Raw genomic sequence first — 18609 nt, forward strand, 5'->3', positions numbered from 1 at the left:
TACATCAAAAACTAATGATGTACTATATGTTGGCTAATTGAACTTAAGAAAAAAAGAAAAAGAAGATGTGGTGTGTGTATATATATACACACACACAATGGAATATTACTCAGCCATCAGAATTTACATCAATGTGGATGAACTGGAGGGTATTATGCTGAGCAAGGTAAGTCAATAAGAGAAAGACAATTATGATATGGTTTCACTCATATTTGGAATGTAAGACACAGTGCAGAGGATCATAGGGGAAGGGCAGGAAAACTGAATGGGAAGTCATCAGAGAGGGAGACAAACCATGAAAGACTCTTAACTCTGGGAAACAAACTGAGGATTGCTGGAGGGGAGGTGGGTGGGGGGATGGGGTAATTGGGTGATGAGCATTAAGGAGGGCACGTGTTGTGATGAGCACTGGGTGTTATGCACAACTGATAAATTACTGAACACTAAAAAATAAAATAAAATAAAATATTGGGACTACACGAAAATAAAAAACTGCACAACAAAGGAAACTATCAACAAAATGAAAGACAACCTACTGAATGAGAGAAGATATTTGCAAATGGTATATCTGATAAGGAGTTAGTATTCAAAATATATACAGAACATGTACAACTCAATATCAACAAGCAAATATCCAGTTAAAAAATGGACAGAGGACCTGAACAGACATTTTTCCAAAGAAGACATCTAGTTGGCCAATAGTAACCAGAAAAGATGCTTAACATCACTCATCATCAGGGAAATGCAAATCAAAACCAGGATGAGATACCACCTCACACCTGTCAGGAAGGCTAAAATCAGCAACACAGGGAACAACAGGTGTTGGCAAGGATGCAGAGAAAGAAAGGGGAACCCTCTTGCATTGCTGCTGGGAATGTAAGCTGGTACAGCCACTGTGGAAAACAGTATGGAGGTTCCTCAAAAAATCAAAAATAGAGATAACATATGATCCAGTAATCCCACTACTGGGTGTTTACCCAAAGGAAAAAAGAGCACTAATTCAAGAAGATATATGCAGCCCTATATTTACAACAGCATTATTTATAATAACCAAGATATGAAAGCAACCCAGTGTCCACTGATAGATGAATGGGTAAATAAGATGTGATATATATTACTCAGCAATAAAAAAGAATGAGATCTTGCCATTTGTGACAACATAGATGGACATAGAGGGTATTATGTGAAATAAGGTCAGACAAACACAAATACCATATGATTTCACTTACATGTGCAATCTAAAAAACAAAACAAATGATCAAACGAAGAAACAAACTAACCAACCCAAAAAGAAACTCTTAAATACAGAGAACAAACTGGTTGCTGCCAGAGGGGAGCTGGGTGGGGGGGATGGGTAAAATGGATAAAGGGAATCAAGAAGTACAAACCTCTAGTTATTAAACAAATAATTCAACTGTAATTACTTTGTTCAGTTCGGTGTTACCAAATAGAAATTTAATGCAACCCATAGCTATAATTTTTACCTTTCTAGCAATCATATTAAGAAAAGGAAAAAGAAACAGGTGAATTTAATTTCAATGATCTATCTTATTTTACCCACTATATCGAAAATACCATTCAACATGTGATCGATATAAAATATTAATGATATTTTACATTTTTTCACACCATCTTCAAAATCTAGCACATATTTTACATTTACAGCACAGTAAATTCTGACTAGCCAATTTCTACTACTGAATAGATGCACTTTTAGTTAATTACCCTTAGAATCTCACACAGATTAGATTAAGAATTTGTCCATTGTTTTTGTTGTACATATGAGAAAACTGAGGCCAAGAGAGAAGTGCTATCTTTCATAAAGACTTTTTTTTCCCCTTGGGATCCTTGTGGAGAAAAATAATGGCCTACTTTTCATACTACTTGTATAATTTCTGCTAACCATATTTACATGGAGAATTGCATCATTTTTTATGAAATACTGGACATGTGAGTTTGCCTTTATTAGAAAAGGTGACTCCTTGAATTGGAGCCTAAAAAATTGGAGTTATTTCTCAGAACATGCAGGCAGACTGAGTTGGACCCTGCTGCAAAGGTTTTTGTTTTGTTTTTCCTCTAGGCTCAAAGCTTTTGGGTTACTTGGCAAATTGAAGTAGTACATGCAGTTGTGGTGTATGTTGCCTCTAAAAGCAGAAGAGATCAACTTAGCATTGTCCCTCTTAGCAGACCATGCTTAGTGGATGGGTAACAGGGAATTCCTCCCCCGCCTTTTTTTAAAGTAATTTCTATGTCCAACATGGGGCTTGAAATCATGACCTCAAGATCGAGGGTCACATGCTCTACCAACAGAGCCAGCCAGGTGCCCCAAGGAACCCTTCATTTTAACCATTAAATTTTTCCATGGAGTATTACCAAGATATGTACCTGCAGCAGCTCCATCTGGACCTGTGACCTGGGATTCAAGGCTCCCCCCCCCGCCCCCGCCAGACTTACAATCGAGAGAAATGAATTCAATTCCAAGCTCTGCCACTCCCTGGTTGAATGACTTTAAACACTACACCTCCCTGAATCTTAGTGTCCTCATCAGTAAAAAAAAGGACAATTAAGTTCTACTTTACAAGGTTCAAATGAGAACATACATCTATATTTGTAAGGGCCTAGCAAAGCATATTCCACTACCAGTTAAGTCACAGAGCCAACTAGCAGCAGTGCTGAGTGTATCAGTCTGGGCCCAATCCAAAGATAAAAACCACTATATAGATTTATTAAACTCCAAACGTATTAAACTAAAAAAAAAAACAAAAACAAAAAAAAAAAAAAAACTAACTATAATATATAAGGAAATTCTTTACAGTACCCTGAGGCTGAGGGAAGGTACCCATGGAAGGGCAAATTTGGAAGGGGCTCCAAACTCACTGGAAAGGGTGTAACTCAAGCAGAGAAGTTAGCTTAAATTGGTTTGGCCTGGTGTTCTAGAGTCACTAGGTAAGCAGGAGACAACTCTCCAGAGTGCAGGTGGGGAGCAAGCAGCAACTAGTGGAGTAGGAATAGAGAATGGGAACCGTTTAGGTTACCAATAAGCTTTGCAGGACCAGCCTGCCTCAGTAGGAACCCCCTAAGGAGCCAGCAGGCTGTATGGGGGCTGGCAGAGGAAGCTGGGAGCAGCAGCTCTGTTACAAACCTTCAGTCAGCAGGTGGGAGAGGTGTGGGGCCTACAGAGGGAAGCTGGGGGACAGAATGAGTGGCAGGCCTTCAGGGAGAGACCTAAATTGAGAGACCTGCAGATAAGTTATTGCCAGGCCAGGCAGAGGCTTCAAAGGCACTGAGGGGCCATGTATTCTAGATGTGTGGCTGGGTCAGAGCCCCCACCAGATAGCTCACTCCCTCTCTACTGACCCCCACTTTGCAGCAGTTGGAAACTTCAGGAGAGCCCCTTCTTCCTGCAATATCCCTCCAGCACCATCTCCTGAGAAAGCTTAACAGCTTGATCATTGTAAAGGAGAGATGCTTAATGGAATTCCGTCCATTTTCACAGAATAGTTATTGAGAAGTGTTGGAACTGATAGGCAATAATTTGAAAACACACAGGGGTAGACCAAAAGCTGCATTTTCTAGTCCTTAGTTCACTGCTCTTTCTATTACCCTAAATTTTACTTACTACCAGGATAATTCTAGATAGTTTCTTGAAAGCAGCCCTCACACTGAGAGTTGGTCACTCTCCTTTTAGGTGTGCAAGTTGACCCTACGGTAAAGAAGGAGAAAAAAAAAGACCGATAGGAATATAAGAATATAACCTTTCTGAGTCTCAGTTTCTTCATTGAGAAAATGGATATTATACATCCTACTTCATAGGTTTCCTGTAAGAATTAAGGAAGACAACATATGTAAAATCCTCAGCACAGGCCGGGGACATAGGAAATATATAACAGATATCTGTTTCCTTTCCCTCAGATGACATGAGGTCAACCACTGCAGCATATTCTTAATTTCCTTTTTCCTAATCTCATCCAGGAGTGAAAGTAGACTCTGTGAAGATTTTCACATTATCTGTCCTTCATAAAGATTCATTGTTACGTAACAACTGTCATGTCACTTAAGTATTTTCATACCATACTTATGATTTTAAAGGTTCTTCCCTCCTTCAATTATATATTTTCCCAATTAAGTACTTATGTTAATGAGGTTCCAGAGATATCAAGTGGAATCCAGAATTGCTGGGCTATCCAGATTAACTCATTTAGCCTGAATGTCAATCACTCAAACAATACCCAGGTCAACCTGACTGATGACATCCAGCAGTGACATCACATCCACTAATCTCGTCTTTCCTCTTTCCTCTCTCAACTTGCCATCTTCAATCCAAACTGCTTGTCACAATATTCCAGATAATAACCAGATGGTGTGTTCTCAATCCTTTTTAGGACCAGATGCTTAGTCAAGATGCTACATTTAGTTCTGGAAGACCATCTAGGTTACATGTTGCATACAGACTGGAGTTCAAAAAATAGGTCTATTCTTAGCTGACAAGAATAAATTTAACAATTTTTCATACCTCTTTATGAGACACTGGGGAACCAGATCCATGAGTGATCAAGGTGGAAATAATCTGAGATTATCTGGTACAATGCTGTCCAGTGGAAATTTCCACAATGATGGAACTGTTCTGTGTCTGTACAATCCAACACAGGAGCTACTAGCCACATGTAGGTACCAAGCACTTGAAATGTGACTAGCATGACTGAGAAACTGAGTTGTTAATTTTATTTTATTTATATAGCTATGGATACCATATTGGACAGCAAATATCTACATTGTATGGCTTAATGGAAAGCATGTGGGATTTGAAGCTAAAAGAAATCCTAAAGTCTAAATGCTGGCTACTGTCCCTAACTATATAACTTTGGTCAGGTTTTTTTTATCTTGCCCAAACCTCAGCTGCCTCATTTGTAAAATGTGGAAAATACCAGAACCTCACACAATTGTTGTGATTAGAGAATGAAGGTAAAGCATGTAGCCCAGTGCTTAGCAAGCACATAGTAAGTGCCCTTTAAATAATGCCTATTGTCAAGCTGCTCATTTTCCAGATGAAGAAACTGAAGCTCCAAAAAGAGACTTGTCCACAGTTGCACAGCTGGTTGGAAACATAGCCAGGAGCCAATTCCAGATTTTCTCACTTTTTTGAATGAATTTTCTTATATATATGAACCCTCCTCACCCCTAAAGAGTGAAGAGTGGTAGCCCAAACTACTCAGCTATAAAAAATATGTTATACATTTGGAGAAAATGTACCTTGGTAAAGCCTATTTGCTCCTTCCGAAAATTTTCCAGGGGTTTAATCAGCAAATCACTAGCATTGTGTACCTAGAAAAAAAGAAAGAACACACAAAACAACTTTCAGATTAGAAAGGTTCAGATTCAAGTTTCCTTGTTATTAAGGAATTACCCTGTAATACATCAACCTGCAAAATGTAAATTGATTTGCAGGTTTTTTTCATTGTTGTCACTGTCTTTTTTTCCCATACTGGTCTCTTAAAATCAAATGTTTTGAGAAGAAATGAGAGAAGGGACATTAGGGGCATTTCTCTGTAACTTACTGGTAGTCTGATCTGAGTTTTTAATCAATATCTACAGTCATGTCCAGAAACAGATACAGGGGGCCTGAGGTATATGTGGAAAAGAGAAAGAGAATGGAAAATGTATGAAAATACCAATTGCACCAAGTGCAAACCATTTCATGGGAGGCAAATGAGTTAGCAGTAATAGCATCAGGATAAATCCCAGGATAAAGTGTTTCCGGTCCTGCCAGGGTGTGTCATAAAATCAGAACATTTTCTTCAGAACTTACGAGTATATTACAGCATCACAGAGAGCACTGGATCAGGCCTTCAAATTACCTACAAATGTAGGTATCAGCTCCAAAGCTGATAAAAACAGCCTGTCCAAGAATGAAAAATATTGACATTAATATGGTTCTAGAGATATAAAAACACCATTTGCAAACTGGACCCCTTGCTCAGTGGACAGGCAGAGATATACAAAGCTTTGTGTTCATATAAACCTCCTGAAAGATTGCATCTGTCCAAGGCAACAAGGGGGGTTTGTTTTCTTCAGTGGTGTGAATCAGCTGTATATTAATGGAGGACCTAAGAGAATACATCTGAAGGGCTGGATTTTAGGATCCAATGCACTAATTTTGATCTAAGACAGGGAAATGAGGTACTGCCTTCCTTGTCAAATGAGACATAAAGTGTAAGTAAGACAAGATATATCTTCATAACAAAAGTAGAAAAAACAGTAGAAAGCCAGTTTTGACCAGTCCTGTATTCTCCAGATTAAGAGGCAGTTTTTAAAGATTTTATTTATTTATTTATTTGACAGAGAGAGAGACACAGCGAGAGAGGGAACACAAGCAGGGGGAGTAGGAGAGGGAGAAGCAGGCTTCCCGCAGAGCAGGGAGCCTGATGCGGAGCTCGATCCCAGGACCCTGGGATCATGACCTGAGCCGAAAGCAGACACTTAATGACTGAGCCACCCAGGCGTCCCAAGAAGCAGTTTTTAAACTACCAGCAAAATGCATGGGCAGTCGGGGCATTAGTACATATTTTTTAATCTGTGTCCTGCAGGCACTTTGGGTCTCCTGTTTTGTGTCCAGGTATGATTCAGAGTTCAACTAAATGGGCAAACTCTCATCCAATCAAGCTCTACCAGAAGCCCTAGTACCAAAAATAAGGACATCAGTGATTCTCCTTGATCAAAAATAAGAATTCTTTTATTAAAAGTACTAGCTCAGTTAAGGGGGGCACATGATGGGATGAGCACTGGGTGTTATATACAACTGATGAATCATTGAACATGACATCAGAAACTGATGATGTACTCTATGCTGGCTAACAGAATTTAAATTTTAAAAAAAGTATTAGCACATCTCTCTTACTCAACACACTCTATAGTTCTATAGACTGTGAGATATGTGATAATCAACTTTGTGTACATACCTGGAAACAAATTATGTCATTAGTGTCCTAGATCCAGTACAGAGAGTCATTTTTCTTCTCTCCTTTTGTGCAAGTTTTAAAACATGGCCACAAATTTTGTGACACTTTCCCCATTGAGAGGTGAGGTCTCTGTCCCCTCTACCTTTAATATGAGTGGGTTTATTACTGCTCTGAACTAACAGAGTATAGCAGAAGTGACACTATGTGACTTCTCAGACTAGGTCATAAAAGGCCAGCAACTTCCACCTGGTTCTCTTGGAACACTCCCCCTGGGGTGCCCTGAGCCACCCTATAGGAAGCTGGACTATCCTGAGACTACCAACCTAGAGAGGCCAAATACATACTTTCTGATCAAAAGTCCAGCTGAGCCCAGCCTCCCAGCCATTCCACTGAGGTGCTTGATAGGTGAGCAAAGCTTTGGACTGCTTTGGACTCTCCACCTCAACCCACCTCCCAGGTGACTACTACCACATGAAGCAGAAAAATTACCCAGCTGACGCCTACCTGAATTCCTGACCTACAACATAATGAGATAAAATTAAATGGTTTTAGTTTAAGCCACTACATTTTGGAATAGGTTGTTATGCAGCAACAGATAATTAGAAAAACCATTTCCACTTTCACAAAGGTAACACACAAAAAAGTGGTTACCTGGGACACACTGAAGAAGTTTGCCTTTGAAGTGAACATGCCATTTCTAAGGAGAGTAGTATGTGTCAAACTTCTATATGGACTTTCAGCTGAGCCCTTGCATACATAAGCAACCCAAGGATGGCACAGTTGCCAGTTTTTATGCTTCAAAGGGGATTTTCTTGTATAAGCAAGTGTGCCAGCAACTTCTTACACAGGGTCCACAAGGCCACTGCTTTTAGTATGTTTGGCCCTGTCTCTGTCGAGAAAACTAGCACATGATTCACTGAAATTGGAGGCCATAGTTCTCACTTGATCACATTGATTATAATACTGCTACCAGTCTCCTACAACACAAATAAATACTCTGAGCATTTCCTCTCTTTGACACTCATTGGTTATTATAATACTTTCTGCCAGAACACAGAGCTAGAGATGTAGGAAAAGATCACACTGAAGCTTGACTCTTTTTTTTTTTTTTTCATTTTGTTTTGTCCTCAAATCTCTTAGAAGTCTAGCAACTACTCAAAAAAGCCCTTTTAATTAAACATGATCTTTATTCCCCTTTCGGATCACTACACCCATTTCATAAGCTCTCTAGCAGAAAAGTTCCTACCTGCTATCCCAGGGTAGAACCCCCAGCATGATAAGTGACACTCTGAACAACACATTAGTGAGTTTAGCTAATCAGGTCCCTATTATATGAATCCCAATTAACACTAGGTAGGGAATTTAGCAGATTAGAGATGGTACTCAATCCAGCAGTGTAGGATTGTTCATGAATCTTTGATGGATAACTAATTACCAAAAGAAGTCATTGAGGATATACTGCTTGAAATAGTATGGGTCTCTTCAGGTCATTCTTCGCAGTCCTCAAAGACAGACCTTGCACATTGCTAATAGGGTGGCCTTCAGAGTCAGAAAGGCACCTAGGCAAGCCAAACGTTAATCATACAGGAAGTCTGTTATCCAGATTTTCAAGGCCAACTTCTGAGGTAATACAATATCCCACAGGGTACTAGTTAAGAACATCACAGTTGGAATGCCCCTCTTCAATTCTTTCCTCCATAATTCCTTCCACAATTTAAGTTCATTTACAAGAATGACTAGACATTTGCAATTATCACAGGCTAGAGCTGTGAACTTCCTTTTCTAAAGCTTCTTTTGGCCTCTTCTTATAGAAAGGAAAAGAAGCTGTTTAACACCTCCCAGATTATCTATAGTGGGGTAAGAAGTCCTTTTACCACAGTTCTAGGAAAAGGGAGAGGTGCAGTGAAGCAATGAATTCCTGGCATGTTGTGAAAGGCCCTCATTGAGCCTAACCTTCACAGCATTCCTAAAATTAAACGGGAAATGGGGAGCCAAACACTCAATACATGATTGAAGAGTTGTGGGGACAAAGAGGCACAACATAATGAGAGACAGAAGAAAATGAGTCACTCCTGTGGAAAAAAGCCAGCAAGAAGGATGAGAAAAACAATGTCTCAAAAGATGAGTCCTACTTTAATATTTTAGAGCTTTGTAATTGGGTAAATAAAATCAAGAAACAACTAGATACAGAGTTACAGGTCTGTGACTGGAGCAGAAGAATGAAGGGGGGAATCAGAGGGGGAGACGAACCATGAGAGACTATGGACTCTGAAAAACAAACTGAGGGCTCTAGAGGGGAGGGGGTGGGGGGATGGTTAGCCTGGTGATGGGTATTAAGGAGGGCACGTTCTGCATGGAGCACTGGGTGTTATATGCAAACAATGAATCACGGAACACTACATCAAAAACTAATGATGTAATGTATGGTGATTAACATAACACAATAATAGAAAAAAGAAATGCTTTCTTGATTAAAGTCACTCATGATCTTAAGGGGAAAAAAAAGAAACAACTAGGGCTGAAGAGAAGTACAGCTGAGCTTTCTAGTGGTATATGAATGAAATGGAGTTGAATGCCTTTGAGATCAACATTGGCAGTTGTCCACAAATTCTTCAGGCAGAGGAAAACATTTAGTAGAGTGTAGATTAGCTAGGGGGGCCATCTACCAGACTCCAGAGAAACTACCCATATTGGTCTCTCCTTAATATCCTTAGAAGCAAGTCTCTTAAACTAAGAAAATTCCCAAGTCAAATTTCCATAAGCAGAATCTTGGGAGTAACAAAAGTTAACTACAAACAACACTCACTTAGTAAGTGGTTTGTTTTTTTTTTTTTGCTATTTATAGAACACTTTCATATTCATTATATCATCTGGAGTTCTTACAACAACCTTGGGAGGTGGGATTATTTTCCTCATTATACATATGAAAAAAGAAAGACAGCGAAATACCATGATTTGTTTGAAATCAACAATTAGTAGCACTGCCATTATTAGAATCTAAGTCTCTACTTTCCCTACGTCCACGTCCTGCCTTCAATCCTACTTCTCTAGGAGCCTAGATGAAATGGTAGCAGTATTCTCAGAAGCCAGTATCACACTGTTGAAAAGGATGAGTAATGACAGATTAAAGAACTCTGGTTATTGAATAAACAGACTTAACAAAACTGAACTGCCCACAGGAAATCATCCTATCAAGAAAGGGAAGGTAGACCTCTCATCACCCTCTACGAAGTTCCAACATTACCCTCACACCCCTAATAAAAATAAATATTGACCAACTTAGGTACTTCTACATTTAAGTCCAAATAGGTCTGGGGTGGGGCCGAGGACCTGCATTTCTAACAATTTCCTAGGAGACATTGGTGCAGCAGATCTAGGGACCACACAAAAAGATTATTTTTTAAGCTGCTAAAATAGAGTTCACCAAAAAAAAAAAAAAGAAATACAAGATCTGTGTAAGGAAACTACAAAACTCTGATGAAAGAAATCAAAGAAGGGTTTAATAAATGGAGAGATAATCCATGTTCATGAATAGGAAGGCAATATTCTCAGGATTTCAGTTTATCCCAACTTGTTCTATAGATTCAATATAATCCTGATCAAAATCCCAGCAATTTATTTTGTGGGTACTGACAAATTGATTCTAAATTTCATACCTAAAATTAAGTCTTACTACAAAGCTACAGTAATCAAAACAGAAGAAAGGGGTTATGTGAAATCTCTCTGTACTTTCCACTCAGTGTTTTCATAAAACTAAAACTGCTCTAAAAAATAAGTCTATTATTTTAAGAAATAGACTTTAAATATAAGGAGAAGTCTTCACAGAGATTTAAATAAAACAATTATATGTCAAATATAAAGTCTATATTATTTATTTCTATAAGCAGAGAAACAGATAAATAAATGAATAATTTAAGGACAACAAGGGCCACAATTTCTTTCCACATGTTCAATAGCCCGGTTTAATGTCCTCTGAAACCGCTTCTTGCTGATATGAATAGAAATGGAATTTCCACACTAATTTCTCTACCTAATGTGAAACTCCCAGGGTAAAAGCTTGAAATAGAATAACCAGATCTACTTCCTAAATATCTTTACTGTTCTAAACAGCCATGAGACAGAAACTGAAACAACAGACTATCAATCTAATGAACGAGGACAGAAAAATCCCAAGATATCAGTTCAAGGCCCAGTGTTAGTGACCTACCATCATCATCCTCTCATTTTCTACTTCGTTGAGCAATTCAGCAAATTCCTTGAAGGATTCAGCTAGAAAGACAGAATAAAAGATAAACCAAATTAATCAGAGTACTTGATAGGGAAGTGGGCAGAGATCTGAGTGATATAAGTTAGGGACCGGTGCTCCAAGCCAGCCTGGACACTAGAGGAAGGCATCAAACCTAAGGCCAATAGGAGAATGTGTTCAGTGCTTGTTGAATATTTCTCTTTTTTTGTTCTTTCTTTCTTTCTTTCTTTTCTTTTCTTTTTTCTTTTTCCAATTCCACCACCCAAGAGATTTTTTCCCTTCAGTTTTACTGAGATATAATTGACATACAACACTATGTGAGTTTAAGGACAGGATCTATTCTCTTGGCGACTTTCAAATATACCACATAGCAATGCTAATTACAGTCATCATATTGTACATTATGTCCTCAGTTTTTATTTATCTTGTAACTGGGAGTTTGTACCTTTTGATTACCTTCATTCAATTACCCCAGCCCCCACAAATCCGATTACTTTTTCTAGGAATTTGTTTTTTAGGTTCCACATATAAGTGAGATCATACAGTATGTCTTTGTTTGATTTATTTCACTTAGCATAATACCATAAAGATCCATTCACGTTCTTACAAATGGCAGAATATCCTTATATTTTATGGCTGAATAGTATCCCAGTATGTATGTATATATGTGTATATGTGTGTGTGTACCATATATATACCACAACTTTTTTATCCATTCATCTACCAATGGACACTTAAGTTGTTTCCATGTCTTGGCTATTATATATAATGCTGCAATGAACACAGGAGTGCAGATATCTCTTCAACACAGTGGTTTAATTTCCTTTGGATAATTAATTCCCAGATGTGGAATTGCTGGATCATAAGGTAATTCTATTTTTAATTTTTTGAGGGACCTCCATTCTATTTTCCACAGTAGCTGGCACCAATTTACATTCTTACCAACAGTGTACAAAAGTTCCTTTCTCTCCACATCCTTGTCAGCATTTGTCATCTTGTCTTTTTTATGAAAGCCATTCTAACTGAGGGAATATCTCATTGTGGTTTTAATTGCATTTCCCTTATGGTTAGTGATGTTAAGCAAGTTTCATGTACCTCTTGGCTATTTTAATACCATCTTTGGAAAAATGTTGATTCAAGATTTGCCTATTTTTAATTGGATTATTTGGGGGTTTTTGTTTGTTTGCTTTGCTATTGAGTTGTCAGAGTTGTTTATATGTTTTGGCTATTAACCCCTTACCAGATACATGATTTGCAAATATTCCCTCCCATTGCATAGGTTGCCTTTTCATTTTGTTGATTGTTTCTTTGGCTGTGCACAAGAATTTTAGTTTGATATAGTCCCTCTTGTTGATTTTTTTATGTTGTTGCTTGTCCTTTGGTGTCATAGCAAAAAAATTGCCAAGACCCTATCAAGAAGCTTTTTCTTTATGTTTTCTTCTAGGAATTTTATGGTTTCAGGTCTTACATTTAAGTCTAATCCATTTCAAGTTAACTTTTGTGAATAGTGTAAGACTGGAATCTACTATCATCCTTTTACATGTGAATGTCTAGCTTTCCCAGGTCCAGACGGTCTTATCCCTACTGTATATTCTTGCCTCCTTTATCTTAGATTAATTAACAATATAAGCCTGGGTTTATTTCTGGGCGTGCTATTCTATTCCACTGATCGATATATCTGTTTTTATGCCAGTACCATACTGTTTTGATTACTACATCTTTGTAGTATAATTTGGAATCAGGGAGCATGATGCGTCTAGCTTTGTTCTTCTTTCTCAAGACTCCTTTGACTATTCGAGGTCTTTTGTGATTTCATACAAATTTTAAGATTATTTGTTCTAGTCTGTGAAAGATGCTGATGGTATTTTGATAGGGATTGCATTCAATTTGTAGACTGCCTTGGGTAGTATGGACATTTTAACAATATTAATTCTTCCAATCCATGAGAACTATATCTTTCCATTTATTTGTGTAATCTTCAATTTCTTTCATCAATGCCTTATAGTTTTCAGAGTATAAGTCTTTGACCATCTTGGTTAATTTTATTCCTAAATATTTTGGTTATGATGCTCTTGTAAATAAAATCATTTTCTTTATTTCTTTTTCAGATAATCTTTTTGGTTTTTTTTAACTGTTTATCCCCTTCACCTATTTCTTTTACCCCTTACCCCACATTTTTCTGATGAAGTCTTTAGGATTTTCTCTATATAAAATCAAACAGAGATGATTCTACTACTTTCTTTCTGATTCTGATGCCTTTTATTTCTTTTTCTTACCTAATTAATCTGGCTAGGGATTCCAGTACAATACTAAATAACAGTAGTGAGTGAGCACATTTGTCTTGTTCTTGATTTTAGAAGGAAAGCTTTGGAACTTTCACCACTGAGTACGATCTTAGCTGTGGGCTATCACATATTGCCTTAATTATGTTGAGGTACATTTCTTCTGTACCTAATTTGTTGAGAGTTTTTATCATGAACAGATGTTGAATTTTGTCAAATGTGTTTTTTTTTTTTTAAGATTTTATTTATTTATTTGCGAGAGAGAATGAGAGACAGAGAGCATGAGAGGGAGGAGGGTCAGAGGGAGAAGCAGACTCCCCGCTGAGCAGGGAGCCCGATGCGGGACTTGATCCCAGGACTCCAGGATCATGACCTGAGCCGAAGGCAGTCGCTTAACCGACTGAGCCACCCAGGCGCCCTCAAATGTGTTTCTTTACCTATTATTTTTATTGGTGGTTAATCATAATATAATTAGTTTATATTTGTTTTGTTTGCATTAACATTATGAAAGATTCATTTCAGGATACCTTTAATTACTAAACTTTCCTAACATATTTAAAATGTAAATATTCGATTCGTAAAACTTTCCAAACTTTCCAACTTTCCAAAATACATCTGTTTTGTTGAGTAAGGTGCTCCCATAGCCCTGACTTACAATTGAACTGTAACAATGAGATGATGCCTGGCCTTTATGTAGTATTGATTACCTAAGTCCAACATTCAGGTCCTGCAGTGCAGTTATTTTGAAACTAATCTCTTTACCCCACCATTTTGAACATATTATTTCATATTACTTTATATTCATCATGATAGGTGTATTCTTTAATCCCAAGCCCTATTTCACCAATCCCCCCACACTACCCCCTCTGGTAACCATCAGTTTGTTCTCTATAATTAATAGTCTGTTTCTTGGTTTGTCACTCTTTTTTTTCCTTTGCTCATTTGTTTTCTTTCTTAAATTCCATACATATGAGCAAGATCATGTGGTATTTGTCTTCAGACTTATTTCATTTAGGAATATACTCTCTAGCTATACCCACATCATTGCAATTGGCAAGATTTCCTTTTTATGACTGAATAATATCCCATTATATATATCTAGATAGTTAGATAGATAGATAGATAGATAGATAGATAGATAGATAGATATAAAATATTAATACATACACACCATATCTTCTTTATCTATTCATTTATCAATGGACACTTGGGCTGCTTCCATAATTTGGCGATGGTAAATAATGCTGCTATAAACACAGGAGTGCATATAACCCTTTGAATTAGTGTTTTTGTATTTTAGGGGTAGATATCCAGTAGTGCAATTACTGGATTGTAGGGTAGTTCTATTTTTAATTTTTGGGGGAACTTCCATACTGTTTTCTACAGTGGTTGTACCAATATGCATTCCCACCAACAGTGCAAAAGGATTCCTCTTTCTCCACACCTTCATAAACACTTACTTCTTGTGTTTTTTATTTTAGCCATTCTGACAGGAGTGAGGTGATATCTCATTGTAGTTTTGATTTGGATGTTCTTTTTTTTTTTAATTATGTTGTGTTAATCACCATACATTACATCATTAGTTTTTGATGTAGTGTTCCATGATTCATTGTTTGCATATAACACCCAGTGTTCCATGCAGTACGTGCCTTCTTTAATACCCATCACCAGGCTAACCCATCCCCCCACCCCCTCCCCTCTAGAACCCTCCATTTGTTTCTCAGAGTCCATAGTCTTTCATGGTTCGTCTCCCCCTCTGATTTCCCCCCCTTCATTCTTCCCTTCCTGCTATCTTCTTTTTTTTTTTTTTAACATACAATGTATTATTTGTTTCAGAGGTACAGGTCTGTGATTCAACAGTCTTATACAATTCACAGTGCTCACCATAGCACATACCCTCCCCAATGTCTATCACCCAGCCACCCCATCCCTCCCACCCCCCACCACATGTTCATGATAATGAGTGATGTTGAGCAACTTTTCATGTGTTTGTTGGCCATATTTATGTCTTCTTTGGAAAAATGTTCATGTCTTCTGCCCATTTTGATTGGATTATTTGTTCTTTGGGTATTGAGTTGTAGCAGTCCTTTATATATTTTGGATACTAACCATTTATTGGAAATGCCATTTGCAAATATCCTCTCCCATTTGGTGGGTTGTCTTTTAGTTTTGTTGATTATTTCCTTTGCTGTGCAGAAACTTATTTTAATGTAGTCTCAATAGTTTATTTTTGCTTTTATTTACCTTGCCTCAGGAGACATATCTAGAAAAATGCTGCTACAGCTGATGTCAAAGACATTGCTGTCTGTGCTCTCTTTAATGGTTTTTATGGTTTCAGGTCTTACATTTAGGTCTTTAATCCAATTTGAGTTTATTTTTGTGTATAGTGAAAGAAAGTAGTCCAGTTTCATTCTTTTTTTTTATGTTATGTTAGTCCCCATACAGTACATCATTAGTTTTTGATGTAGTGTTCTGTGGTTCATTGTTGGCATATAACACCTAGTGTTCCATGCAATACGTGCCCTCCTTAATACCTATCACGGGGCTAACCCATTCCCCCACCCCCCTCCCCTCTAAAACCCTCAGATTGTTTCCCGGAGTCCATAGTCTCTCATGGTTCATCTCCCCCTCTGGTTTCCCCCCCTTCATTTTTCCCTTCCTTCTCCTAATGTCCCCCATGCTATTCCTTATGTTCCACAAATAAGTGAAACCATATGATAATTGTCTTTCTCTGCTTGACTTATTTCACTTAGCATAATCTCCTCCAGTTCCATCCATGTTGATACAAATGGGTATTCATCCTTTCTGATGGCTGAGTAATATTCCATTGTATATATGGATCCAGTTTCATTCTTTTACACGTTGCTGCCCAGTTTTCCCAAACACAATTTGTTGAAGACACTGTCTTTTTTCTGATTGGATACTTTCCTCTTTTGTCAAAGATTAATGACCATATAATAATTGGTTAATTTGGGGGTTTTCTGTTCTGTTCCACTGACCTATGTGTCTATTTTTATGCCAGTATCATACTGTTTTGATTACTACCGCTTTGTAATATAACTTGAAATCTGAAATTCTGATACCTCCAGTTTTTTTCTTTTTCAAGATTGCTTTGGCTATTTGAGGTCTTTTGTGATTCCATAGAAATTTTAAGATTGCTTGTTCTAGTTCTGCAAAAAATGTTATTGGTATTTTGATAAGGACTGCATTAAATCTGTAGATTGCTTTGTGTTCTACAGACATTTTAACAATATTTGTTCTTCAAACCCATCAGCATGAAATGTCTTTCCATTTATTTCTGTTGTCTTCAATTTCTTTCATCAGTGTTTTATAGTTTTCAGAGTACAGGTCTTTCACCTCTTTGGTTACGTTTATTCCTTGATATTTTATTGTTTTGGTGCAACTGTGAATGGGATTGATTCCTTCATTTCTCTTTCTGCTGTTCCATTATTAATTTTTAGGAATGCAACAGATTTCTGTACATTGATTTTGTATCCTGCAACTTTACTGAATTCACTTCTCAGTTTTAGTAGATTTTTGGTGAAGTCTTTAGGGTCTTCCATATAGAGTATCATGTCATCTGAAATAGTGACATTTTTACTTCTTCCTTACCAATTTGGATGCCTTTTATTTCTTTATGTTTTCTAATTGCTATGGCTAGGACTTCAGTACCATGTTGAACACAAGTGGTGAGTGGACATCCTTGTCTTCTTCCTGACCTTAGGGGAAAAGTTCTCAGTTTTTCACCATCGAGTATGATATTGGCTGTGTGTTTTTCATATAAGGCATTCATTATGTTGAGGTATGTTCCCTCTAGACCTACCCTGCAAAGGGATTTTATCATGAATGGATATTGTACTCTATCAAATGTTTTTTCTGTATCTATTGAAATGATCATATTGTTCTTACCCTTTCTCTTATTATTGATGTGATGTATCACACTGATTGATTTACAAATATTGAACCACCTTCCATCCCAGAAATAAATCCCACTTAATCATGGTGTATGATTTTTTTTAATATATTGTTTGATTTGGTTTGCTAATATTTTGTTGAGGACTTTTGCATCTATATTCATGAGACATATTGGCCTATAGTTCTCTTTTTTGTGATACCTTTATCTAGTTTTGGTATCAGGGTGATACTGGCCTCATAGAATGAAGTTTTTCTTCCTCTTGCATTTTTTGGAATAGTTTGAGAAGAACAGGCCTTAGCTCTTCTTTAAATATTAGATAGAATTAACCTATGAATTCCAGTCCTGGCCTCTGGCTTTTGAGAGTTGTCAAATGGTTTTTCTGCATCAATTGAAATGATCATTGATTTTTACCTTTCATTCTATTAATATAATGTATCAAATTTATTGATCTGCATTTGTTGAAACATCTTTGCACCCCAGGGATGAATCCTACCTGATCCTGGTATATGTTTCTTCCAATGTGCTTCTGAATTCTGTTTTCTAATATTTTGTTGAGAATTTTTACACCTGTATTCATCAGGAATATTGGCATGTGGTTTTCCATGAGTTCTTTCATAGCTAATATTTAATTTAATCCTCACAGGCATCCTTAGGAGTAGTTAGGACTTCTCTCATTTCATAGACAAGCAAAATGATTAGGGGAGGGGCGACGGGTTTGCTGTATTAAAAAAACAAAAAAGCTGAGCTAAAATCTTGAGACTTGAGTTTGAATCCCTGCTCCACTACTTACCAACCTAGAAAAATTTCTCAATTTGGCCCTTCTATGCCTCAATTTCTCCATCTGTAAAATGAGGATATTAGTAATTGTTACTCAGAGTAGTTACGGAGATATAATTGAATAATGAGTTGCCAACAGATTTTATAAAGTTTGAGTGTTTTTTCTTGTTTTTAGAAGCACTATGGCTGAGTAAAAAGCACATATGACTTACTAGCTATAACCTTTGACAAGTTACTCAGATTCTCTGAGACCAACTTCCCTTGCCTAGAAATAATAATTCCTATCTCACAGGGTTATTTGATGATTAAACAAGATAACATCAAGTATAGCTCCCAGAACACATGATAGTGATTCAATAAATGTTAGTTCTGTTCCTTCTTTGATTTAAGGCAGTGATACTTGGCACTGGCTACACATTAAAATCATCTGGG

The 18609-nt window shown here is 37.3% G+C and overlaps 1 protein-coding gene across 4 annotated transcripts in view; it reads right to left on the reverse strand.

Moving 5' to 3' along the window:
* Nucleotides 1–18609, reverse strand: part of OPHN1 (oligophrenin 1) — a 729824-nt gene that overhangs the window by 507166 nt on the left and 204049 nt on the right. For 2 of the 4 annotated variants that reach the window (XM_064574172.1, XM_064574173.1), the window contains exons 4-5: nt 11164–11225; nt 5251–5322 (exon numbers count right to left, since the gene is read on the reverse strand). In XM_064574172.1, coding sequence (XP_064430242.1) covers nt 5251–5322; nt 11164–11225 — 134 coding nt within the window. Of the gene's footprint in view, nt 1–3755; nt 3819–5250; nt 5323–11163; nt 11226–18609 lie in introns of all 4 variants that reach the window. The other 2 variants (XM_064574171.1, XM_064574174.1) reach the window with 2 other exon arrangements.

Source organism: Mirounga angustirostris, unplaced genomic scaffold (assembly GCF_029215605.1).
Source record: "Mirounga angustirostris isolate CCGP_5_RB_7025 unplaced genomic scaffold, mMirAng1.0.hap1 SCAF_11, whole genome shotgun sequence".
Classification (NCBI taxonomy): Eukaryota; Metazoa; Chordata; class Mammalia; order Carnivora; family Phocidae; genus Mirounga; species Mirounga angustirostris.